General features: G+C 53.3%; 1 protein-coding gene across 10 annotated transcripts in view; it reads right to left on the reverse strand.

Moving 5' to 3' along the window:
* The window catches only part of GLI2 (GLI family zinc finger 2), a 257249-nt gene that overhangs the window by 172367 nt on the left and 58943 nt on the right, over nucleotides 1-25939 (reverse strand). For 5 of the 10 annotated variants that reach the window (XM_063647347.1, XM_063647349.1, XM_054478859.2 and 2 more), the window contains exon 2: nucleotides 21988-22165. In XM_063647347.1, coding sequence (XP_063503417.1) covers nucleotides 21988-22135 — 148 coding nt within the window. In that variant the 5' untranslated portion in view covers nucleotides 22136-22165. Of the gene's footprint in view, nucleotides 1-21818; nucleotides 21966-21987; nucleotides 22166-25939 lie in introns of those variants that run through there. The other 5 variants (XM_063647351.1, XM_063647352.1, XM_063647354.1 and 2 more) reach the window with 4 other exon arrangements.

The following is a 25939-nucleotide window of genomic DNA, read 5'->3' on the forward strand; positions in this document are numbered from 1 at the left end:
CAACATGGCAAAACGCCGTCTCTACTAAAAATATAAAAAATAGCCAGGCATGGTGGCAGACGCCTGTAATCTCAGCTACTCGGGAGGCTGAGGCAGGAAAATTGCTTTAACCTGGGAGGCAGAGGTTGCAGTGAGCCGAGATCGCACCATTGCACTCCAGCCTGGACAACAGAGCGACTCCATCTCAAAAAAAAAATTAAAAAAAATTTTAAAAAATCTCTATTAGTGGCACTCTGTCACTCTGAATATCTGCTATCAGTACTTTTAAAGTGCAACACAAACTCACCCATCTGGAGGTCACTCACCCCTAAAAGGCAACTCTACCAGCTGCAGCCAGGAACCCAACAAGAGCCAGGAACCCAACAAGAGCCAAGAAGCCCCTGAACCCCTAAACCTACATCTCAGAGGCTTTGCACTAACAGTGTATGATAAAAGCCCCCTAGGCCCTTATTCAGTGCCTCTGGATTCTTGGCTTAGAAACTATTCTAACAAAATGATATGTTTCCCAGCACGTAACCTAGAAGTGGGTATCAGTAAAAGACGGCAGGGGGCTGTGGCTGCTTCAGATAAGCAGGTTATCAGCATAAGGTGGGGGAGGTTCAGAAGGACTCAAGTTCAAATCCTGGCTCAAACCACTTACTAGCCGGGTGGCCCTGGCAACATGCTAACCAGTAGGCCTTTCATAAACATCTAAATGCTTTTTGAATGAAACAGAATTGACTACTGAATTTGGCCTTGAAGGAGCCTTGGGATTTGGCAGGGCAGAGGGCCTGGAGGGAGACATTGGGGGACTGGAGAGTCCCTGGAGAGACATGCCTGGGGCCCAGACTCACTCGGAAGATTGTCAAGACTCAGGAGTGATTCATGTTGGGACTGGGGGTTGGGGAGAGGGGGCAGAGAGAGACATACTCTTGCTTCCTCCCTGTGGTGCCCAGCACCTACTCGGTAAGGACTTTAGCCAATGCCAGTGCCTGGCCCAGCTCGGCCTTGAGTGGTTCAGTCCTTCCTGGCTCTTGGCTTTGTCTGCACTAAATGCACCCAGACTAGGCCCAGTCAGTTCAAAGGGTCGGTGCACACCATTTATCTCTGTCTCAGGCCACTGGCACATCCACACTCCTTCCCAGGGGCTGATTAGAGAGGCAGATACTACTTTCTTCTTGGAGGCTTCTTCTTGGATGGCAAACAAGAGCCCTAAATGTACCCACTGGCTGTCCTGGTGTTAGACTTCACTCTCCACACCCCTGCCCCACAGGCTTGGAAGAGGCACTGCCACCCCTCGGGGATGAAAGCGGGGCTCCTTGGAGCTCTCCAGCTCCTCCCACCACCTCTCTGCAAGGCCCCAGTGTTCAGGCAGCTGTGACCTCAACCAGATGCAGGCACAGGGCCACAGGGCCCTTGAACCAAGAGCAGGGTGCCTGGAAAAGCACAGGAAAGAGTGGAGCACAGGGTTTAGAAACAGGATCCCATCAAATCCCATGTGAGGCCCTGGGCAAACCAGGGGACCCTTCTGGGCCTCATGTGTAATGGCAGGACATAGAGGCCGCAGGAAGCTGTCCTCAGAAGGTCCCATGGGGATCCATCCCCTCAGCCTTGCCGCATGGTTCTCAGGCCGGCTGGGTCTCTTAAGTTTGCTCCATACAAGCAAGTGGGTGAGGATGCTATGCCCGCAAAGGAGTCTGGAGTGGGGCCAGGTGATGTGGGATGGGTGGGGAGGGGGCACTGTGTACACAGCCTGGGACATCCAGCACCAGGCAGGCCAGTGGATGAGCAGTTGGAGCTGATGAAACAGATATAGGGGTCCTGGGCAGAGACAGCTGAGCGGGTCTCGCTGCCCAGGTGCCCCCACGATGAGTTTCCAGTGAGAAGAGAAGAGCACTCAGGACAAAGCCTGGGTCCTTCACCTGAGGGAAAAGGGGCAGGCAGGAGAACACAAGGGGAGCTTAGAAGCCAGGGAAGGAAAGGGCTGAGGCGGAGTGGTGATGAGACTGTAAGAGGAGGAGGCAGGAGGACCCCCGAAGGTCCACAGTGAGCCCATCAGCGGGGCCAATGGGGTGAAGTGAGGGGGCCTGCCCTGATGGGCATGTGATGGGAGGGGTGACAGGTGGGCAGTAAGCATGGCCTACTCCTTCAGGGCACAAGCGCAGCCAGACTGCGGGGCTGGGAGCTGGGGGAGAGACCCCACAGAGGCAGTGGGGGTGGCTTCATACCGAGGCCACTTAGCCAAGCTGACATTATGCACTTCCCTGTGTGGTTCCGGGTAAGGGCTGGCCACAGAAGAAATCTATGTGGGATTAGGAGGAGGGATGGCATAGAGCAGCGGCCCTCTCAAGAGATGGGCAAAGTCACATTTTCATAATAATCCTAAAACCTCATTTGTCTTCCTCGCTCATTGTCTCTGTATTTTCTGGTATAGTTTTGGAAGATCCGGACAACCCTGTGAGCTTCTAATTCTGAATGACTGATGCACGGTCATACAAAATAATGCATGGGTAAAAAAATATCCATTCAAAGTGCAAGACAGACCCATTGATTTTAACCAACAGTATGGGAAGGCCTTTAATCTGTTTCAGACTCCATAATGTCATGTTTTGGTGCAGCGTCAAAGAACATCCAAATTAGGTGAAAAGGCTTTTAAAATACCCTTCTCTTTTCTATCTCTAGATCTGTATTAGGCTGGATTTCCTTTATATATTTTAATCAAAACAACATAGTGCAACAGACTCAATGCAGAAGTAGACATGAGAATCTAGCTGTCTTCCATTAAGACAGAAATTAAGGATATTTGCAGAAGTATAATCCTACTCTTCTTACTATAGTTTTTAATTTTGGAAAAACTCTTTTTATACAAATAATAGTTGTATCATTGTTATTTTCAAATGAATTTGAAGACAAAATATTTTAAATGGTTCTCATTTTTTTAAGTTTCAAACAAGGTAAATATCAATAGATACAACCCACATTAAAAAAGCTCTTTGGGGCCAGGCGCGGTGGCTTATGCCTGTAATCCCAGCACTTTGGGAGGCTTAGACGGGCGGATCACTTGAGGTCAGGAGTTTGAGACCAGCCTGGCCAACATGGCGAAACCCTCGTCTCTACAAAAATACAAAAATTAGCCGGGCATGATGGCAGGCACCTGTAATCCCAGCTACTTAGGAGGCTGAGGCAGGAGAATCGCTTGAACCCAGGAGGCGGAGGTTTCAGTGAACTGAGATCGCACCACTGCACTGCACTCCAGTGTGGGCGACACAGCGAGACTCAGTCTCAGAAAAAAAAAAAGCTCTTTGGGGTCCTCAGTAATTTTTAAGTGTAGAGGGATCCGTGGACCAAAAGGTTTAGAACTGCTAGTGTAGGATCCCAGAGGCTCTCTCAGTCCCCAAACATCATCACTGATCTGTGGGGCAGAGGGTTGGAGCCAGCTCTTTCTCCCATAGAGCCAGGAGTGGATACAGTTCCAAGGGGGAGGCTCATACAACCCCCCTCCAACCCCATGTGCATCCACCTATCCATCATGAAGCTGGAAGTACAGGAAGGCAGGCGTGAACTCTATCCATCCTAGTGGGTTCCAGCTTGTCTTGTTCTCCCCCACGTCACACCTAACACCCCCTCGGATTGCCAATGCCACTGACCTACAGCGACTTCAGCCCAGCACCAGGTGCAGAGACCGTGGTTTTGCAGAGCTATCACTGCTCCCACGACTGGGCAGGAGCTGATGCTATCACCACCCTGGTTGCAAGTCTCTCATGGTGATTCTACTCCACTGATCGGACTCTAACTGGTATGGGGTGGGCATTCGGGTAGCCCTCCCAGGGGTAGAAAAGCAGGGGAAGGCGCTCTGGAAGCAGGGAGCCCTGTCAGAAGTGCACAGGCACAGGGGCCAGAGACGTGGGCCAGGGCGCATGTGACCACAGAGCTCAGGCTCAATCCCGTGGTACTTGGGAGCCACAGCAAGACGGCTGAGCCACACACGGGGCAGCACAGTCTCTCTATCAGTGGAGGGTGGGGGCTGGCGGGGCAGGCAATGCTGTCTGCATAGCAGCAAGTCAGCTTTTACTCTTGCTTCCGCCCCCAACTTTTGGACAGAGTCATCTGCGGCCCACAGGTGATTTGCAGCTGCTGTTACAGATGGGTTGCGGCACCATAAAGGCTGAGGTGCTTTCTCTCCCCAGCTTGTGTTTTTTTATGAGTAAACATTTCCCGATAAAGACTTACTGTCTGCAGAGACCCCTTTATACCCCAAAGGTAAGGGTTTTAGTGGCCTGAAAACTGCCGTTACTTATCTTTACAGCGGTCAGCAAGAGCCTGCTCAATGGCAGAAACTTCCATTTCACTGTATATATTTTCACTGACTGGTTATAGATCAGGCTCGTCTCTGGGGCTCAGGGTCTGGGGTCTCCTCCATTCTAAAAGGCCTAGCTGGGAGGACCATTGCCCTCTCCCTGTCTCAGGCCCCTGGACGCTGGCATCGACAGGACAGGACAGGACAGGACAGGACAGGACAGGACAGGACAGGACACTGGCCCTTGTCTTTGAGGATACATTCAGGGGATCTCCAGGACCATCACACCTGTTTCTGACCTCATCCTCCAAGAGGCAGCCTCTGTCCTGCCCTCTACCCCAGTGGTCCCGAAGCTTTTTGGCACCAGGGACCAGTTTCATGGAAGACAATTTTTCCAGGGACCAGTGCGGCGGGGGCGGGGGGCGGGGGGCGGGGCGGGCGGGGGCAGGAACCCAAAACTATTCCACCTCAGGTCATCAGGCATTAGATTCTCATAAGGAGCACGCAACCTAGATCCCTCAAATGCACAGTTCACAATAGGGTTCTTGCTCCTATGAGAATCTAATGCCGCTGCTGATCTGACAGAAGGTGCATCTCAGGTGGTAATGCTCTTGCCTGCTGCTCACCTCCCGCTATGTGGCCTGGTTCGTAACAGGGCATGGACTGGTGCCAGTCTGTAGCCGGAGGACGGGACCCCTGCTCTACCCCACCCAACACTGCTCTCAACATGAAATCTGATCAACTCATTCCCAGTGAGGCACTGATATCTGACAATAGCCAGGTGATCTGCCTAGAAGTATCCATTTTACCACACTCACACACCTTTCAGCCATCAGCATTCATGTTTAACCACAAAATCATACAGACAGACACAGAAAAGGCTTCCTAAGCCCTCAGAAATCATGGCGATCAGCACTTACCACCCCCATCTCTGTAGGGCAGATCCTGTTGATTCCCACTCAAATCCCGGTGCCCTTACCCCTTTGGTGCACACATCCTTTCCAACCACCAGCACCGTGGTTAACTGAGGGTTTTCTGTCTCCAAAGCCTACTTTGCCCAGCTGTGCAACAGGTCTGGAGTGCAAGAGGAGCCCTCAGTGGGGCACTGCCAGCAACTGGTGTTTAGAGCTGCTTCCTTTCTCTGGGATGGGATAACCATGCCAGCTCCCAGATTCCCCTCAGGGATGAAGCTCCAGTTGTTCTCGGGGGCAGCTGACTCTCTAAGCCTCCCTTTACAGGTGCTTTCCTCCCATCTCACCTCACCACTCCCTTCCCTACAACTCCAAATAAACCAGGTACACCAGAATCCTTCTCTTAAGAGCCTGCTTCTAAGAATGATAACTAAGACACCATAAGTTGAAGTAACCTTAGAAAACGCATCTTCCCCTCAAATCAGGGGCACAGACTTCCCTTGGATGGTGGGGGAGCTGAACATGACCTTCTCAGGACAAAGTAGCCCACTAGGCTGGCACCATCTTCCCCACTTGTCTTGGGGACAAGACCGCATGCAAGAATGGCAAGAGATGGCAGAGAAGTCAGCAGTGAGGGGCCAGGGTGGTGGTGGGGGACCTGGGGATCTGGGGCCAGCTGCAGCTGCATGTACAAGAACATTGTCAGGAGAATGGCCTGGCAGACAAGTGTGGCAGCACCCATCGCCCCGGGCAGTCACACAGCTGCAAAGTCCTTGCACAAGCAGGACTCAGAGTTTCAATCGACCCCTGGGGCTTGGCTCTCCCTCTCCCAAGACTCAACGCAGCTGAGGGGATCAGGCTGTTCCTCTGTGTGCGCTGGGCCATTCTGGGATGAGGATGCTCAAGGGCACATGGCAGCCATCATGTGGACTGCATGTCCATGGGCACCCACGCCATCCCCCATCTCCTCCGGGAAAAGCTTTCAAAGGGGGTTCTTGCCTTCCCCTCTTCCCCAAAGCAATACAGCTCTTAGAACCACAGCACAGGGAAACATTTTCTCTGGTTATTTTGTTTTGGTGTGGTTTTTAAGTCTTCAGAAGCCTCCAATTCCTCCTTGGGAACAGATGCACAAAAGAAGCATGTTTCACCACCCCGGCCCTGCCAGGACATTGTCCGTATTAGTGGTGCTCAGGCGCTGGCCAGGAGTGCCAACACTTCACGTCCTGTGTGTGGCATGCTGAAAATTCTTCGGGACACTTTCACAGTCATCGTCTGGGGACCTCGCAGTGTTGGAGGTCCATCTCCCACCCCAGACCAGCGCTCTTTCCCTACCCAGGAAAGGCTCCACAACATGGCCAGGTGTCCCCGCCTTCTTCAGTGGGGACACACGGAAAGAACAGAAGACTCTCACCCTCACTGCTGTGAAGCATCCCCCATGTGGAAGAGGGAGAACAGAGCTCACACACTGGCAGGATTGGAAGGGGCACTCACCTGGGCCAGCCCCAGAGGTTCAGAGACCTGAAAAACACAGCCCAGGAGAAAAAGTTCCAGGAAAAGAGAGGTCAGAGCCAGCATGCCAAGGATGGCAACAGGAGAAAGGGGCTCCCTGGCAGCCTGAATGACTAGGAAGGGTGATGTCTCCAGAGAGAGACCATGGGGTCCACCATGACACCCCAGGGCGTGAGGGTAGGGAGAGGCCAGACATGCCACCAGAAGGCCACTCTGGGAGTCATGACCCCAGCGATGGAAAGAAGGGCCTCAGGTCCCCCATGGTGGCGGCGTGGTCAGTCCTTCCAAAACCCCTGTGAGGATGACCCTGTGGATCATAATCCGGCCTGCGTCTCAGCTTCAGCCCTGACCACGGCCCTAGGAGGGAAGTCCTCATCATTCCCCCGTGAAAGACAAGGATGCAAAGGAACCGCCACAGCTCTCACAGCGGGGCCAGGACCCAGGGCATCTGCCTGCATGAGGGCCCATCTAGTGGCTCCTGGGGACGCCCGACTCCCGACGCAGTGCGGGGACTGGGCCGCGACATGTGTGTGTGGCCCTGTCCTGCTGTACAGGGGTGACCTGAACCCGCTCTTCAGCCTGCAGCTGGCTTCGCGATGAGTTTCTTCTCCTCCCACAGCAGAGGAAGTGGTTTTCTATTGTGCCCTAACCAGCACATTTGAGAGAGACAGTGGCTTCAACAACCCTGGGAAAAGCGTTCCTGTCTCAAGGAAGGCTGAGGCCACCGATCCTCCATCTCTCCCTGCCAGAATACCCAGCTTACATCCTGTTCCGCACAGTCATTGATTTGGGTACTTGCCTGTGTCTCCCAACTACAATGTCAGTTCCAGAGAAGTGGACCTTGCCTGTGTGTTCGCTGCTGCCACCCAGGGACTACACTGCCCGGCGCATAGTAGGCCCCCAGTAAACACTTGTGGAAAAAAGGAAGAGAAGGAAAGAGGGAGGGAAGGAGGGAGGGAGGGAGGAAAAAGAATCTTCTGAAAAGCAGAGCTGTCCAGCAGGATTTCATTTGTGAGTATGGAATGCTTCAAATCAATCAGCAAAGAGATGTGCTGATTCTAAAAGCCCCTCCCCTGCTCAAAGCCCTTCAACAGCTCCCTACTACACCCCCCACCCCCGTCCAAATTCCTCTCAGGGCATCCCAGGCTCCCCACAGCGATTCCAACCTCCCTTTCCAACTGCACCTCTCCTCCTACCCCTAGTATGAAGCCTCCTCTCCAGCAGGCACTGCTCCCTGCCCTGGCATGTGCCCTGTCATCCACCCCCCGTTGAGCCTCTGCTCACCTCCACCTTCCCAGTAGCTCTCTCATTCTTTAAGGAGCCCTCCTTAGCGATGCCACCCCTGGAACTTTCTAGCATTTCCTCTCCAAGGCTCTGGTCTGGCACTTCTCAGGGAGCACTTTGTGTACCCTTCTGGGGAGCTCAAAAGGACAACTAGGGGAGGGGGACGGCACCCCTGGTACAACCCAAAAAATGCGGCTGGGGGGATGGAATGACCAGAGGACTCCTTGCTGCTTCTGAAGGGCCCAACTCTGACCCCACCATCCACCAGTGGATGTCTACAGGTGCCCAGGCCTCTCCGGGTCTCCTGCCCACTCCTCCTGCCATCTGGCTTCAGGGAGGCGGGCACTGGTATTTGGCTTGACCAGCAGCACATGGGCCGCCCTTCTACGCACAGCTCCAGCAGATAAGGGGGCGGACCCACCCCACTTTGCACAGGTATGCATGGGACCCCACAAAATACTACATGGCTCGGTCACAGTGGATGGTTCACAAGGGTGCATGGGACCCAGGTCTAGCCAATAAGTTGCCCCCAGGACTTTTGCTGGAATCACCTGGAATGAGACACTCCTCCATCTGAGCTCATGGATATCAGGCCCACATCAGCAACTCCACCCTCTCGTGATCAGAGCTATCAGAATGCCAGGCCAGCAGAAAGCCAATCGAGATCACGGACAGAAAGAGACATGTCCCAGTGACGTCACTGGAGCCTCAAGCTTAGCTAGTCCTAAAAGCAAATCTAACCCTGAACTTCTGAGTTATGGAGGACCAGAACGCCACGTAGCTTCAGAGAGCCAGAGCGGGCTTCTGTTGCTTGCACCAAGTGTCCTAACACAGTTTCTATCGAGAAGATCTGTCCCTTCAGGCCAAGGCACTGCTGTCTCCCTGTATCCTCATCCCTTCCAAGCACCCCTATTAGTGCATCCCATAAGCGTGGGAGCCTGCCCATCCTCCACATCCTGAGGGGTAGCACAGGGCCAGGGAGAGGAGAGAGGCTGTCGGCTGGGCCGCCCTGAGGACAGGATGAGGCCATGAGGTAGAGGGAGGAGGGACAGCAAAGGAAGGGACTAAATGAGGGCTCCAGGCCAGGACAGGGGAGGTGGGCAGGTGTGCCAGACAGCCCCAGCCCACACCATGCCAAAGCTGGTGAACGCTGCCACTTCCCAGGGCTATAGTCTGCCTGGGGCTTGCCCACTGCAGATGTTGCTCTCAACACAGAAGACGGCCCAGCACACCTGGACTGGGAACACCACTCCCAGAAATCTCCCTACCAAGATCTGATAGATAATCACCACGTAGCACTGGCAAGACCATCCCCCTCCTTGGACCTCAATGGACCAAATGACCCCTGAAGCCACTCTGGCTCAGAAGCCTGGCCCCCTCCAGCTGTGGGCAGCAAGGCTGTGCGGCCATCCCTGAGACCTGGCTCCCCCCAGCAGAGTAGTTAATTTCCAGCAGCACAGGGGCCCCCGCCCTTGGTGCTCATCCACCTGGAGTTAGGGCCAGCAGGGTCACCCTGAAATGCTCACAGGGCATCTCTCTCAGCACCTGCCTGACCGCAGCCCCCACCACTGCAGAGCCTGCCACCAGCCACAGTCAATGATTCAGGTTCTAAGGAGGATGTAATCTGGTGATAAAGGAGTGGAAGTTAGCTGGAGGCTGGTGCTCTTTCTCAGTGATTTACTCAGCTCCCCTCCAAACTCGCACCCTTAATGTAATTATTTACTTTGTCATTAAACACCCTCCTTCCACTTCAGTTATTTTTAGAGCTTCTGGGGCCTATAGATTAGATGGGAAAGCTGCTCATTGGCCAGGGGAAGCAGGGTCCTCCCTGAGGGGTAGCGGTGCACAAGGCACTTGGAGATCCCAGGGGCTGTGAGCAGCTGCACGGCCAGGCCCCCATGCTGCCACGGGTGCCCTCCCTCCCCCGCACTTACTTCCTCTTTTCCTTCCTTCTGTCCTTTGTTTCTCCTCCCTCCCTTCTTTTTTAAACAGAGATATAATTCACATACCATAAAATTCACCCTTTTAAAGTCTACAATTCAGTGGTTTTTAGTATATTCACAGGGCTGTTGCAACCATCACCACTATCTAATTACAGAACATTTTCATCCCTCCAAAAAGAAACCCCAAGCCCATAGCAATCATTCCCCATTCCCTCTTCTCCCAGCCCCTGGCACCTCCTCATCTCCCTTCTGTCTCTATGGATTTGTCGTTCTAGACAATTCATGGGAATGGAATCCTACAATATTTGTGCTTTGATGCCTGGCTTCTTTCTCTCAGCATACGTTTGTGAGGTTCATTTCTGTATACCGTTGATCAGCACTTCACTCCTTTTTATGACCCAGTAATATTCCATTGTACATACATACCACATTCTGCTCATCCATTCATTAGCGGATGGATGCTTGGGTCATTTCCATTTTGGGACTATCGTAACTAACATTGCTATAAACACCCACATACAAAGTTTTGTGTACACATAGGTTTTCAATTATCGGAGGTAGTTCTTGAAGAGTGGAACTGGTGGGTCCTCCCTCCCTGATGGCCTGGAGCTAGAAAATCCGGGGGGCCAGGCATGTGGGCGCTGCTGAGAACTATGGGCAGCTGGGAAGCTCCACAGTGCCCTAGCCACTGAAGACACAAACAGCCTCAGGTGCTTTCAGGCAAGGGTTGCCACTATCCCATGAGAATAACAACAGCTGCCCGCTGCCCACATGCCAGGCCACCCTGCACTACAGAGGTTGCTGAGGGGAGCCTTGTCACCCCCATTTCACAGACAGACAAGGCAAGGGTGGCCCCTGCTCCTACACCTAGATGTGAACTCACACTTTTCTGTCCTCTAAGTGAAGGTGCCTGTTGCTTTTCTTGTCACCAACATGGCGTAGAGGGCCATTGACTCCAGCGTGGAGACCTCACAGTCTGGGGACTGGCAACAGGACAAAGATCTCGCTGACATCGAGCCTCAGCAACTCACCCAGTCAGCAAAGTGTGTCGTTGGCAAGTTTTTCTTCCCTCCCGGACCCTATTCTCTCCTAGGTGAGCTTCCCCAGGCACAGGTACTCCAGTGCTCAGAAGCCTGGCCCTCTCCAGCTGATCCAGGAGCCACTGGGGAGAGGTCACAAGAGGATAATGGACAACAGGGGCCTTTGCACAAACCCAGAGGTAAGGTGACAGCAAGGGGGTAAACACCTGATGGTGGGATTGCAGCACTCGGCGGGGGCAGGGACTTCCCCACCCTGGCCACCATCACACCACGCAGAGACCACATGCTCGGCCCTGCATAGGCTTCTCCTGGACGTCCTTCCATTTCTAGAATTGCAGGGATAATAGAAGGTGCAAAGCGGTGTCCACTGCCTGGCTCCACACCAAACACAAACCTCCTCTCAAATATCGCTGCTGAAAACAAGATGGAAAGTCAGACGGCAGATGAGGCCCTGCTCTGCCCAGAGGCCTGGCTGTCTGGTGCCAGGGTTTCAAGCTTCACAATCCCCCATAACACAAAGCAGAGGTCCACGCCCTCTGACAGCAGGGCCAGCCAGGACATATTCAAGGGGAAGGAGCTAAGGGCGGCTTCTTAAGACAGAGCCCCTCTGGCTCCCTCCCTGCCCTGCCCACCCAGAAGGAGAAGCAGCCAGATGCTGAGGGTTGGTGGGGGGGTCGGGGGGTGGTCCAAGCAAGCTGTGCACACAGGGCCTGGCTGAGTCACCATTGTCCACGTGTGGCTGTGAGCAGAGGGAGGACACAGACCCTAAGAGGGGCCGCTAGACTCGGCCTCAGATGTGAGCTTGTGCCAGGATCGGGGAGGGAAGGGAGCCCTTTGCCAAGGGGCTGACAAAACCAGCCTCATTTGCCAGTGCTTGCCGCTCAGCTCAGCCTCTCCAGCCATTCTCAGACCCCAGGACCTTTGCCCATGCTGTTCCTCAGGCTAGAGTGTGGTTCCTCCTTGCACATCACGAGTGAACTGCTAACTCATTACAGAGACTCAGGTCCTTCATTTGCTCTCTCAAATATTTTTAAGGAACGTATGTGCTACCCTCAGAAAACAGTTCTTGAATTAAGAATCATAACAAGAGCAAGAACCATAATACTAATAGCTGCAACTACCATTTACAGAATGCCAACTGTGTGCCAGGGGCCCTCTAAGCACTGGAGTCTCATTATTGGTCAGCCTAGCACTCCAAAGATACGTATTTTGGCCTGCGTTTAAAATGAGGACACTGGGGTTCAGATCAGCACAGGATACCCAACCGAGAAGGGGCAGGGAAAGGGTTCAAACCTCACCTGTCCAAGCCCAGGTCCCATCCCCCAGACCATGCTGGTGTCCTGGGGCTGATGGTTCCCTGCATCGTCCCCAGGGGGCTTGCCCAAGCCCTGCCACACTTTGCAATCACACTTTGGTGACCCCCTCCCCAGCCCCCTGATCTGAGTGCACAGTGGCTTTCTGTGGGACTGACTGAGCAGCCAGGTCACAGGGCTGTACACAGCAGTGTTACCAGGTCCTACTGAGGCCACAATCCTTCCCTAATGTATTCCTGGATCACTGCAGGCAGCAGACAATGCCCACATCAGCATCGTAACTGGGGTGTCTGGTTTCTCCATGGGGGAACCACAAGCTTTTCGGGACAGGGCCATGGCCCCTGCTTCTTAAATGCATCTCCCCGCACTTCCTAACCCTCCTCTGGTGTCCACACAGAGCTTCAGAGCACAGCAGCTTCAAATGGAGCTTTCCCTCCTTACCCCTCAGTGTCCATTCAAAGAGACTTTAGTGGAGTCCCCGGGACCTTGGCCTGCACCCTGGATCAGCCATGCACCCACCTGGGTGCCAGCCACCTCTGCGCCTCCCCGCAGGGCAACAGGTGCCTTGTCCTTCAGACCCCACATGCCAGGCAGGAGACATATGGACTCACGCAGGAGACATACGGACTGAGCCGATGGCGCCCAAGCCCCCTCCCCACACTCCCAGGGGGCCACTCTGCCCCCCTCCTCCTACCAGGGCCCACTCACCCTTTCCTCTTTCCACCTGGTGGAACCCCGAATGTCCCCAGGCTCAGACACTGCCTCCTCCGTGAAGCCCCACGGGCAGGATTCGTCACCATCTCCTGAGTGTCACCTGTAACTGGAAGCTCCTGGAAGGCAGAGGCAACGTCCCCGTCATCACCGCCTCTCTGATCCACAGTTCAGGACCATCTGTAGGATGTGCACATGAATGCAGGGAACCCAGAGGTACCCAGGCCCGGGCGCCCCACAGCCCCCACCAAATGCAGGGCTTCACTTCATTATCCTCAAAATGGTCCCAAGATCAGAGGCGGTGAGACCTGGCCACAAACATAAAATAAATTATCTCTTCCCCCTCCTCCCAAGCAATGATAAATGGTTCTATTAGCGATCCAGATTGTTAAACTCTGATATAACAGAACGCAGGGAACGGGGGCCCATCCATTCTCCCTCCGGCGCATACTGAGTTGTAAATAGGTTATTTTGTGTGTAAATAACACATTAAAACACAGCATTAGCTTTGTCTTTTGATAGAAAGGAAATTGTTACAAATAAATAATTCCGGACAGGAATGTAAAATAAGCCAGATTTAATAGTGCATGCCTGGTGCAGCCGTGTTAAACATGACTAAAATGATACACCCCAGAATATACTAATAGTAAACTATGCACTGACATCAAAGTAATGAGGCTGTATTTTTACCAAGCTTTAGAAATGCTAAAATTAGTTTTGACAGAACCAAACGTCAGAAAAATGTTTCCAACCTAAACACAGTCACTTGGGAAGCTGGGGTTTGGGCCAGGAGGAGGGCCAGGTTGAGGGACAGCTGTGTCCCACGTGATGGAATGTTCCTGGGGAATTGGTTTCCAGTCCAAGCAATATCACTAGGCAACCCTCTGCATTTTGTGTCTCTGGACGTCAGTTTCCACATCTGTAAAATGAATAGATTCAAACTAGAGGATTTCAAAAGCTTCTTCCAGTTCTGTAAGTAGAAATGACTTTGAAGCTTCACCCAACTCTGCACCAGCTGAACATTCACAGTGAACCGTGAGAAATGAAGGAGTGCCTGCCAGGCATGGCCAAGACCCCAGGGAGCACGCAGGGGCAGGAGCCGCCAGCACTGTCCTCTGACGCTGTCATTCCAGGCAGGTAGGGTTCACCGGCTTATAGGCACCAGCCAGAAAACAAAGTGACACAGAGGTGACGTGCAAACATGTGTGCCGGTCTCTGTAACCAAGGGGAGCAATGGGCAGGGGCCAGGAGAGCCTCCCAGAGTCCAGACCCCAGGCTGGGGCCAGAAGCAGAGAACAAACCTGTAGTGCTTGGGGAAACGGGGCGGCCAGGCTGATTCTGGACGGCAGCTGTTCTGAGTGGCAGTGAGTGTGAGGCCAGGACAGGCCAGAGGAATGCTCGGGTTTCTGTTATGTGGACATTTACTTCCTCCGTGTCCACATGCTCTGCTAGCCACCCTGCAGACCTTGTCTCACTTAGTTCCATGGTAGCCAGAAGTAGTGACCACTACCATCGCCATTGCACGAATCTCAGAGAAGTTCCCTGATTCGTCCAGAAGACATGGCTGGTAAGCAGAGGGTAAGAAGAGCCCAGATCTGCCTGACCCCAAGCCATGCTCTTCCCACTAGACTCTGCTGGGAGCAGGAAGAAGCCTCCAACTTCATCCCCCCGTCCCAGGCATCCAACCTGGCAGTGCACTCCTGAACTATCTGAAAAACATCTGGGTGTGCAGCCTGCACCCCGCTTCCTGGGTGAGCCAGGCTGTCAGGGGAACTCAGCTCTGCTCTCTGGACAAAGTCTGAGGGGAACTGGTTGTTCTGGGTGGCTGGACCATAAAACAAGCCCAGCAGCATCAACAGCCATCCTGAAAATCATTTAAATAAGAGTAATGGCCCACTTAGTCACAGCTGGGTGCATCTCCAGGTCCAAGGCAAAAGTGTGTGGCCCCAGCAGAGAAACTCAGATAAGCCAGGGAAGGTGGCCCACTCAGCTCCCTGCTGGCCATGGGGCCTGGCAGGGGGGCCAAAGACCAGGGCCAGCCTCAACTGACCCTTATACCCAGAGACAGCTGACCACACCAGCCCACCGGGAACACTTCTGGCATGATAGCATCAGATTCCATAATCACCTATGGGATGTCTGCTGCAAGGGCGGATGTGGGGACAGTGGTGAACAAGCAATGCCCTGCCCACATGGACATCCTGGAGGCACAGAAAAAGACAGAGTGCAAAGACACCAGGGACTTGGAGGTACATATCAATGGAGGGTTATTGGACAGATTCCTAGGTGTGGCAAGGCAGGTGGTGGGAGGGGATTTTCTAGCTCTGGCCAACACAATGAAAATGAGTCGTCTAAATATTCTGGTATTTGCACAGCATTCCCATATAGACATGCATGCCTCGCCACTAAGCAAAACTGTGCCTCAGAAAAACTTTCCAAGAACCCAGCAGGGCCAATGAAGAAGATAGGAGGACTGCCAGTATGAGTAGGTAGCACACAGGCCTCCTGGAACACTGGAGCGCTGTGCTGAGAGTCATCTAGTGCTTGACCCTAGCTATGCTAGCCTGGTCACAGCCCCGCCAGTACTACCAGCTGCAAACCGTAGTCTCCCCACCTGAGACTCTTTAATACTCCAAGGGATCTTGTTCATGCCTTGGACGGACTGCGCCCAATGACCTGTGAAGTGTATTAAAAATACATATGCCCAGGCCCCAGCCCAGGGGCTGCCCTGGACCCTGCACTTATACAGTGATTGTCACGAGAGTCTAAGGCTTGGCCAGCTTTAGTAACTTTTGGTCTGGTCTGGTCTCCAGTGTGCTGGGGAAAAGACCAAGTCAGAGAGACCAGGAGCCCACTCAGGACAGATACCCAGGACAGGCCCTGGGAGCAAAGCAAAGTGGGACAGGAACCCAGGTCTGATTTCCAGCTCAGGGCACCCACCACTCTCAAGTAGGAAGTCACCAGAAACCTGGGCTTCCCACCTGCTGTCAGCCTCAACGGGTCAGCAGGCAAGGGTTACCAGTGAAAAGGAAACTTTCTAAGTCAGGCAGAGTATGCAGATCTAGAAAAGGAAAACTGGTAGGAAGAATAGCAATAGTTCATAAAGCAAATACTCAACTTGGACCTCACACAAAGCCACCTCTGTGCCCAACGCTTTTCTAAGCACTTCCCATGTGCTGACTCAAGGAATGCTCACAACCAAGATCATGTCCATTTTATAGATGAGAAAAGTGAGGCACAGACCTGCCTAAGGTCAACAGAACTGGGACTTAACCAGGCAGCCTGGTTCCAGAGCCTGGGCTGCTTCTCAGTACTTCCTTGGCACTGCCTGCACTAAGAGAAGGCAGTGTTACAGCTACTATCCAGGAAGTGCCCTGGCAGGCCTGTGTAAGCACATCAGAAGTCTCCTGAAATCTCCGCACTGCAGCTCTGTGTCTAACTCCCATCTTACCTATGGAAAGACCCACCCTTCCTCATGTGGTCAGAACATGTGGTTCTCCAACTGAGGAGTGTATCAGAATCACCAAGAGGGTTTGTGTAAACACAGCTTGCCGGGCTCTACCCTCAGACTCGGATTCAGTAGGTCTAAGGTGGGGCTCAAGAATTAGCATTTCTAACAATTCCCAGGGGATGCTGATGTTGCTGGTGCGGCCCACACTGAAGGACACCTGGCCCAGCACACATTGGATGCTTCGTGGAAGAGGTGAGCGTTGGCCATTGCAGGTACATCCCAGGATGTCTGAAGCCTGTCTGGCTGCTTGATTCCAGAAACTAGCAAAACTCATGAGATCAGACCCAGCTCCGGGATTCATGGCTCTGCCTTTCATATTATCCCAGAGGCTCTAAGTAGTCCCTGGTGCTCAGTGAGGCACACAGAGAGGTTCAGAAATATTTTTGAAAGAGAACCCACAGTGAAGGAGGAAAATACAACAGCATTTGGACAGTTTCAGTATAAAGCAATGAGAAACATCTGAATCAAATTGCTTTTAAAATTACACCATTTTAGAAGTTAAAGGAGGGGAAAACCTCTGGGCCAAAATGTGTTTTAAAAGATTTATGGCCTCCAAAGTGTTAGCACAACAGCAAAAGAGACTGGGAAAGAACTCGCCCTCCCAGGCTTCTGCCGTCTGCTCTTATGAACTCCTCCAGCCAGATGATTAAACTAACCTTTCCCCAGTCTGACCACAGGGCTGCTTTTTCCTTTGGTCCAGCTCGGTCCAGCCCAGCCATGCTCTGCTCTGCAAATATGTTTCTCACGCATATTCTGGCACAGGGAAATAGTGACTCTAAGTGGAAACACCCAGCCCCCAACAGGTCCAGCCTCATGGACTCCTAGGGGAAGGCAGGCAACAGAGGCCAGTCGAGGTAGGTGACTTTGAAAATAACTCACGGCCCCAGACCTCAAAGAACTGGCTGTTTGGAAGACAGCAGGTGCCATCAGGGCCTGGGATTGATGAGGGAACTGAGGCATCAAGACACGTGAGGCCTTACCAAGGCTGGACACTCACCCCGGGGTAGCAGTAGGACCTAAATTAAGGCCCAAGTCTAACAGCAATCTAAACAACAATCTAAAAGCAAATACCTGAAAGAGACTCTCACCATGTGAGAGGCGGGAGCCCCAAGCCCCGGGCCCAGCTCGTGGTTGAAGCAGCTGGTAGCCTTGGGCAAGCCCCATGCCCAGATGGGCCTCAGTCTCATCTACAATACGGGAGGTACTGAAGGAGAGGCTCTGACCGCACCAGCCTGGCACCCAGGAGCTCCTGCCTGGGTTTTCCAAGCTTTCCTGTTGGGGCTTCCCACCTCCTTCATGTCCTCTCTCCTCACTCTGAACCTTCACTTTCTATCTCATTGCTAGAGGGGCTTGAGATCAGTTGCACCTTCTTTTTATCCCACTTAATATTAGAATATAAGCATGTTCCCACCCTGTAATTGAAAAGTCTTGATTAACATTTTCAGGGGCAACATCGTGTTCCATTCAAGATGTTCCATAGATGAACCAGTCCCCTATCAACGAACAGGTAGGCTGTTTTCAATTTTTCATAGATACAAATAACTCAGAAGTGAAATCCCGCGGTGGCTCACGCCTGTAATCCCAGCACTTTGAGAGGCCAGGGCGGGCAGATCACTTGAGGTCAGAAATTCAAGACCAGCCTGGCCAACACGGTGAAACCCCATCTCTACTAAAAATACAAAAATTAGCCGGGCGTGGTGGCAGGCGCCTGTAATCCCAGCTACCCAGAAGGCTGAAGCAGGAGAATGGCTTGAACCCGGGAGGCGGAGGTTGCAGTGAGCTGAGATCATGCCACTGCACTCCAGCCTGGGCGACAGAGTGAGACTGTCTCAAAAAACAAGCAAACAAACAAAAAAGTGAAATCCTTTTGCCTGCAGGTATGTGTACTGTTTGAATCCATTCTAGCCGTGGAATGGAAGCTCTCGGAACTGGTGACAGTGAAGGATGGGGGAGGCTGGATGAGGGGCCATGAGCTGCCGGGGAATGTGGGAATGCAGGGAGCCCCCACATCTGGATACCTTACAGATGCCGGGGAACAGCCCCTGACAGCTTGCAGGATTTGGCTGTTTCCTCACCACTGTGCCCCTGACATCCTCAGACAGGACCCACCCACCCCACACCTCCTCTGATGTACTGTAATAAGTCAGGAAACACTAAGCTTGTATAAGTCATCCCTTTCGGCCAGGTGTGGTGGCTCACACCTGTAATCCCAGCACTTTGGGAGGCCAAGGCGGGTGGATCATGAGGTCAGGAGATCGAGACCATCCTGGCTAACACGGTGAAACCCCGTCTCTACCAAAAAATACAAAAAATTAGCCAGGCGTGGTGGCGGGCGCCTGTAGTCCCAGCTACTCGGGAGGCTGAAGCAGGAGAATGGCGTGAACCCTGGAGGCGGAGCTGGCAGTGAGCTGAGATTGCGCCACTGCACTCCAGCCTGGGCAACAGAGCAAAGACTCTGTCTCAAAAATAATAATAATAATAATAATAATAATAAATCATCCCTTTCCACCAGAAAGCAAATCAGGGTGTGAACCATGGAGGACAATGTCATGGGATTTGGAGGAACAAGCCAGGTCTCAGAGCAGCCAGGAGTCTAAGTGGTCACCTACGCAGCGACAGGGGAATCGACTCAGTCTGCTCCTGCCCCCAGCAAACAGGCCTCAGAGCAGTCGCCCAGACCAAGATGATTCATCTTTGCCAGAAACAACTCGAGAAGAGGGGCCCCTCAACAAAAATTCTCAGCTCCCCGCACCCTTGCAGCCACCCGGGGCGCACCCTGCAGCACTGTCCCTCTCCCAGGCTTGGTACAGTCCCTCACGGCCCCTCCTCACCCACTGTCCACACCCAGCCCTGCGCCTGAAGGCTGAGTGCCCAACTCCTCAGTGGCTGCAGCAAATGCTTCTGGCCCATGAAGACTTCCTCCTTCACCAATGCCACCCTTTCTCCTACACCATTCCAGTCCCCGAAGACCCTTGGGTACCCCTCATGCCAGGCCCAGCACCAGATGCTGAGACCTAGAGATGAACGCAAGAGCATCCCCGCCCCTGAGGGGGACCCACGCCAACCACCTGCAGCTTCCAGGCACCTCCTTCCGCACATTCTGCTCAACTGCCAACAGGTCTGTACTCCTGCAGGCAGTGAGGCCCACATCCGTGGCTCTTTGGAGCCTTCTGGGGAGCTCAGGGTTGCTGAGTACCTGAGGATTCTTGCTCATGCACCTCTGCCACCATCCAGTAACATTTAAGGAAGATCCGAAGTTCCAAGATCATAAAGACTGTGGACAACACCTGTCAAATCCACTCTCGACACAGATTAGGAAAACTGGGACCCAGGCCAGCGCACCTCCCATCCCATCCACGAATGGAGCCGCCGCGTTTCACCAGCACCAGGAGACTTGGCCCACGATGTTCCTGCTTTGCGCCACACAGGAACAGCTGCTCTCCCCTGACTCCAGGAGGACCCTTCCCAAAAAAAGCTGCTCAGAGACAGGTGCAGGGAGCAGCGATGGGTGAGGAGGCTCTGGGGTCCTCACGACTCTCCAGCAGTAGACACATGGCCCAGGACTGCTCCGAAGCCAACAGGCCACCTGCCCTGTGGCAACTATGCTCACGAAGGCTGGGTCCACCCCCTGCTGGAACCTCACCAGCCAAGCCACCCTGCGGTCAGACAACAAGTGTCTGCGGGGTGGGCAGGAAAGGCATCAGGGGTGGGCTGTAGTGGGGGGAGGTTGGGAGGTGACGGCCTTTGTGGAGGTGTTGTACTCCAAACTTTGGGCCTCCTGCCTGGCCCCTACTCCCGCCACAGATCAAGAATCCCTCAAGCATCTGTTGCTATTGCACCAATAATGAGAACTCAGCCTGACACTAGAGGGGCTCCCCCGCAATTACATTCTAATTACTGTCTAATTACTGTCTAAGTCTGTCCTCTACTAATGTGACACATCAGGAAATTGCACCATGGTGGTTCATGATCCACTCATGGCTTGGAGAGGCAGGGTGCAGGGTGGAGGGATGGGGGGATGGTTCCTGTTGAAGACCCTGGGGCAGGCCAGACATACCCAGAGGCCAGGCTTCCTGGAGCTCACAAGGCCTCAGAGCATGGGCAGAGGGGCAGCTTGAGGTGCCCCCACAGGCCAAGGATGGCCCTGACCCAGGGGAAGGAAAAGACCATGTGTGGCCCCAGGACCAGGGCCGCTCCACCCGCTCTTCCCTCCCTGTGCGCTTGGCTCCTCCCACTCCACCTAAGAGCTCTTCCTCCACCCCCAGCTGGCCCCTCCTCACAGAGGGAGGGTCTAGAGAGTCCCTGTCCAAGGGGCACAGGGTGGAGAGGCATCGTCCAGCTCAGAAGGCCACCTCCCCAAGGGGCCTGAAGATTGACCTCAGATCTCCCTTTCCTGACATGGGTCACACATCCCAATAATGACCTCCCACTTAGGATTACAGGAAAAATAAAAGTAAATATAGTAACAACCCCCCGCAGGCCCTCAGGTCCACTCTTAGAAGCACCAACTCCTAAGCCCCTCCGAGGGTCTTCCCGTGTTCCTGGGCTCTGGCCCCAGCATGGCCTGTGAACCAGTAGCCCCAGCATCATCTTGGCACCCAACAGAAATGCAGAAACTCAGCCCTGCCCCAGCTTAACTGAATCGGGGTCTGCACTGAAACAAGCCCCCCTGCAACTGTGTATACATCAAAGTGTGAGGGGCGCTGCCCAAGCGCCCGCCGGAAGAAAAGGCGCATTATCTTCCCTGACTGCTCTCTGAGCTGTGCCTCAGCCGTGCGAGCAACAGGGCCTGACTAAATGCACTGGAACAAAAAGGGAGGAAAAGAAATCGAAGTCTCTCCATTCCTCCCAGACAGAAATAGTTCTGTGGCCTCCAGATGGACTGTGCAGACACAGGGGAGGTCTCGCCTTCCCGCCAAACTTTCCCAACGGGATGCTGGCATGGACGGCCCAGTGGAAACCAGAGAGTCTTTCTCTTTGGGGCAGTAAAATGAGAGGCTGTGGCTCGTGTAGTCTCTTTTGTTATAATTAAAGTTGGCCAAAAATTCACCTAAGATAGTAAATCCCGAACCTGACCCTCTAATTAGAGCCAGAAGGCATCAGGAGACAATTACTTTCCAAAACAGTCCTTGGCGGGCAAGAGGCAAGAAGTTCTCTGGGCACATCTCAAATGTGCCAGCTGCACGCACCCCAGGGCTGCCTGGCAGCGACCACGCCCCTCCTCCCTCTCTCCCCTCCCAGTACTCAGGCCCCACCCACCGCTGTCTGAGGCAGCTCAGCCCCCTGGACTTGGGGTGGCCAGACCTCTTAGCAAACTCACAGGTGACCTTCATGGTGCCTGGGATTCCTGGGAGCAGAGGCGCCTTCCTCTTCGCCTTCCATAAACCCAGCATGCCTCCCTGATGACATGGGCCACCACTCTAATTAAATCCTAACGGGCTAATGAAAAACACCCCTGCTGCTCTCCAAGTGTGCGAAACAGAAAGTACCTCCTTGGGCAGCTACCGCTGCTGCTGCCGCTGCAGCCACTACCAAAGGAGAGGCCTTTTTACCCGGGTCGGGGAAGCCAGCGGCCTCCAGGATCCCACTTTTGGCTTCTTGCTTCTCGGAGGCAGTGGCTGAGGCAGACGTCTCCATCTCAGCCGCTCATCGTCCTGGGTGGCAATCCTAAAAGAGAAGACAAAGACACTCACCAACACTGCGCCCAAACCCAGCCGGGAAACACCGACCCATATTCACACCGCCGCTCGCTCCTAAAGCAACCAACTTCATTCTAATTCTCTTATAATTGGGAAGGAGGGTTTAATTAATTTTGAGAATTATTAGTCCTGGGATTCACCTGATCTTCTGAACGACCTCACGGACAACTGCAGGCCATTCTCATCATCTTTTACCCAGATTTAAAAAAATCTAAGTAACAGGTTCCTACTGATATGAGTGGCAGGTAGCCTCTGATGAGGGAAATAAAGTCAGAAACAATGACCTCTGTCTGCGAATCATGGGGAAAATAAAAATAAATATAGTGACAATGACCTAGAGGTCCTCAAAGAAAAGCCCTCATTTTCAGGTGGCTTCCCTGCTCACCAGAACCTTTCACTTACTCATCTGCATGTTCGCTCATTCCTTCACCCATTCCTTCAATAAATGTTCATCCCTTATTGACTCACATGCACTCAGTCAACATATTTTTAAGCCCCTAGTATGTATCAGGCATCACGCCTGGTGCCGAAGATACAATATGTGGAGTTTACATTCTCCTTGAAGGCAAACAAGGGGAAAATAAATGTAGATTTAATTTCAGTAGTGGGAGGTGGCTCAGGAAAAGAAAGCAGGACAGAGGAGGGTTGCAGGGGCACAGCGGGGTGTGCTGCCAGGCCTCTCTGGGGTAGGGATGGGATGCCTAAGGGGCCACCCCACTGCAGTCAGAGGGCAAAGCCAGGAGCCAGGGGCCGTGTGGGAGGAGGCTGGCTTCTTTGAGTAGTGGCCAGAAGGGAAGTGCAGGCATCAGGGGGTCTGGAGCAGGGGAGGGGCAGGACTGATTCTGGGTGTAAAAGGATCACTCCACTGTTGTACGGAGAGCAGGCTTTTCAGGGAGAGACGATGGTGGTTTGGGTTAAGCAGGTGGCGGTGGAGCTGGTGAACCGCGGACATGGTTTCAGGGCAGAGCCAACAGACCAGGCTACCGACTAGATAAGGAGGGGTAGAAAGCGGCTGTGAGCAAGGGAGGAACACCCAGCGGGATTCGGGGCACAGGCAACTTCCATCTCCAGCTGGGTGGTGGGTCAGAGCAGACACTGGCAATCCAGCCTTTCTATCAGAAGAGAAATCTGATGGTCACATGTTTGTTTTTTGTTTTTTTGTTTGTTTGTTTGTTTTTGAGACAGAGTCTCGCTCTTGTTGCCCAGGCTGGAGTGCAATGGCGCGATCTTGGCTCACCACAACCTCTGCCTCCCAGGTTCAAGCGATTCTCCTGCAATCCTGAGTAGCTGGGATTACAGGCATGCGCCGCCACGCCCGGCTAATTTTGTATTTTTAGTAGAGACAGGGTTTCTCCATGTTGGTCAGGCTGGTCTCTAACTCCTGACCTCAGTGATCCACCCGCCTCAGCCTCCTAAAGTGCTGGTATTACAGGCGTGAGCCACCGCACCTGGCCAGTCACGTGTTTTAAAGAAGGTGGTGGAGAAGATAGCTGGCATTTTTGGCTGGACACCTGGAGGAGTGGGCAGAAAGGTTATGGGCAACTGTGTGAAGGTCCTGCAGAGAGTGTGGGGATGGGGGTAGTAGTGTGCAGACACCAGTGGTCAGCTCCACTCCCGGGGCCCTCAGCTAAATCCACATTAGTAGGCCCTATAACTTTTCTGTTTTTATGTTGTTGTTGTTTATTTTTTTATTTTAGACAGAGTCTCACTCTGTCACCCAGGCTGGAGTGCAGTGGTGTGATCTCAGCTCACTGCAACCTCCACCACCCAGATTCAAACAATTCTCCTGCCTCAGCCTCCTGAGTAGCTGGGATTACAGGCATGTGCCATCACACTCGGCTAATTTTTGTATTTTTTAGTAGAGACAGGGTTTCACCATGTTGGCCAGGCTGGTCTTGAACTCCTGGCCTCAAGTGATCCACCTGCCTCGGCCTCCCAAAGTGCTGGGATTGCAGGCATGAGCCAACGAGCCCAGCCAAGAATTTTTCTTTTTTAAGAGACAGGGTCTCTCCTGTAGACCAGGCTGGAGTGCGGTGGCACAATCAAAGCTCACTGCAGCCTCAAACTCCCGGGCTCAAGTGATCCTCCCGCCTCAGCTGGGACTACAGGTGCACACTACCACACTCTGCCTAGAATTTTATATTTTAAATCCACACAATACTCCCACATCTTTTTAAGTAGAAAAATATGAGTACACAAGAACAATGGAGGGGCCACATGAAGGATGTCCACAGCTCCTGTCAGCTCCTGGCTCATCTGCACACACCAGCCTGGCCAGTTTCCACAGTCTTTCAAAACTCCCTGCCCAGAAAGCCCAAGAAAGTCAAGCAGATGGGAGAGAGAAAAATCTCCTTGCTGGTGAGTCAGGGGCCTCCTTTTGGCCTAGAAATTCAGGGATTGCTGCCTGCTCTTTTAAGCCCACTTTAAAATCCACCCCTTAAGATTCTGGTTATCTGAATGGCCTACCAGCACTATACACTGGTTCGTGCCTGCTGTTCCTCTGCCCTTTACCTGGTCACAGGCACCACCACACCAGCCACCTGAGCTGCATCCTTGAGACACCTTCCTCCTCTCCTCCCCACACACACGAAGACTGTGAGCCCCATCACTTCACCCCACACCCCCCAGCACTCGCACGCCTCACCAGCACTCCCTCTCCCGCTGGCTGCTCTGTGCCAGGCGCTCTTCCCCTCTGGGTCTTGGCACTTTTCACACCTCTGGTCCACTCCAGGTAATTCCCTGTGCTTCAGCCAGGCATCTTCCGAGAAACCACATATCACTCCATCCCTCCCCTTCTGAGCCCCTTGGCCTTCAGGTAAAGTCTTCCTATGTCTACCTAAAGCCTCCTCTCCCTACCAGCTCCCTGGCTGCCTGACCCTCCTAACAGGGATAACTGGCTCTGCCGTTGCACACAGCCAGGCCTCTGCCCAAGCTATGCCACTCACTGGAAACCCTTCACCTTTCTGTATTTGATGAACTCTTACTCTTCCTTCAAGATGCCACTCAGACGTTACCTCCTCCAGGAAGCCCCCCTTCCCCTCCTAGCCCATGGTTGAAGCCCTGAAGCAGTCAGATCATGTCCCTACTCAACACCCCCGTATTACATTCATCACCTTCAGGCCAGGAGCTCTTCAGCACAGCATTCCCATAGCCAGGCCCAGCCCAAGCTGGTAACTAGAAGGCTCCATCCATGAAGAACAGACCCAAAACACAGCAGCTGCAGCTTCCTCATGGCAACCCCACCTATTCACTTCAGCACAGCAGATGTCATCACCAATTCTTATAGGGGAGGAAACTGAGGCCCCCATGGGGAGTGAGCTGCCCGAGGCCACTCCCCAGGAAGGCACAGGGCCGGGCCTACAGTCAGATCTTCCAGCCAAAATGCCTCCTGACACCTCAGGGTGTGGTCGCTCCAGAAACAGGGTGAATGTAGTGAGAGACTGTGGCTCAGGGAAAGGATGTGCACACAGATGCACCCGAGGTTTCGTGAACGCCTTTGGGGAGCAGATGCAGCAGGGGGATTCCAGGCTGTGCCCACTGCATCTGTGGCCTCGCCTTCCCACCCCTTCCCAGAGAAGAAGATAGTACACAGAGCCAAGAGGCTGTGTAAATCACAGGAATTAGCGGGATTAGCACAATTTCTATGTAAACACCAGGCGCCCAGTGTCCCAGGCAGCCACTTTCACTCCCCAAAGCTCATCTGAGGCAGGCCCGTCAAGCCCTACAGCCCCAGCGGACAGTC

This window comes from Pongo pygmaeus, chromosome 11, assembly GCF_028885625.2.
Source record: "Pongo pygmaeus isolate AG05252 chromosome 11, NHGRI_mPonPyg2-v2.0_pri, whole genome shotgun sequence".
In the NCBI taxonomy this organism is placed as follows: domain Eukaryota; kingdom Metazoa; phylum Chordata; class Mammalia; order Primates; family Hominidae; genus Pongo; species Pongo pygmaeus.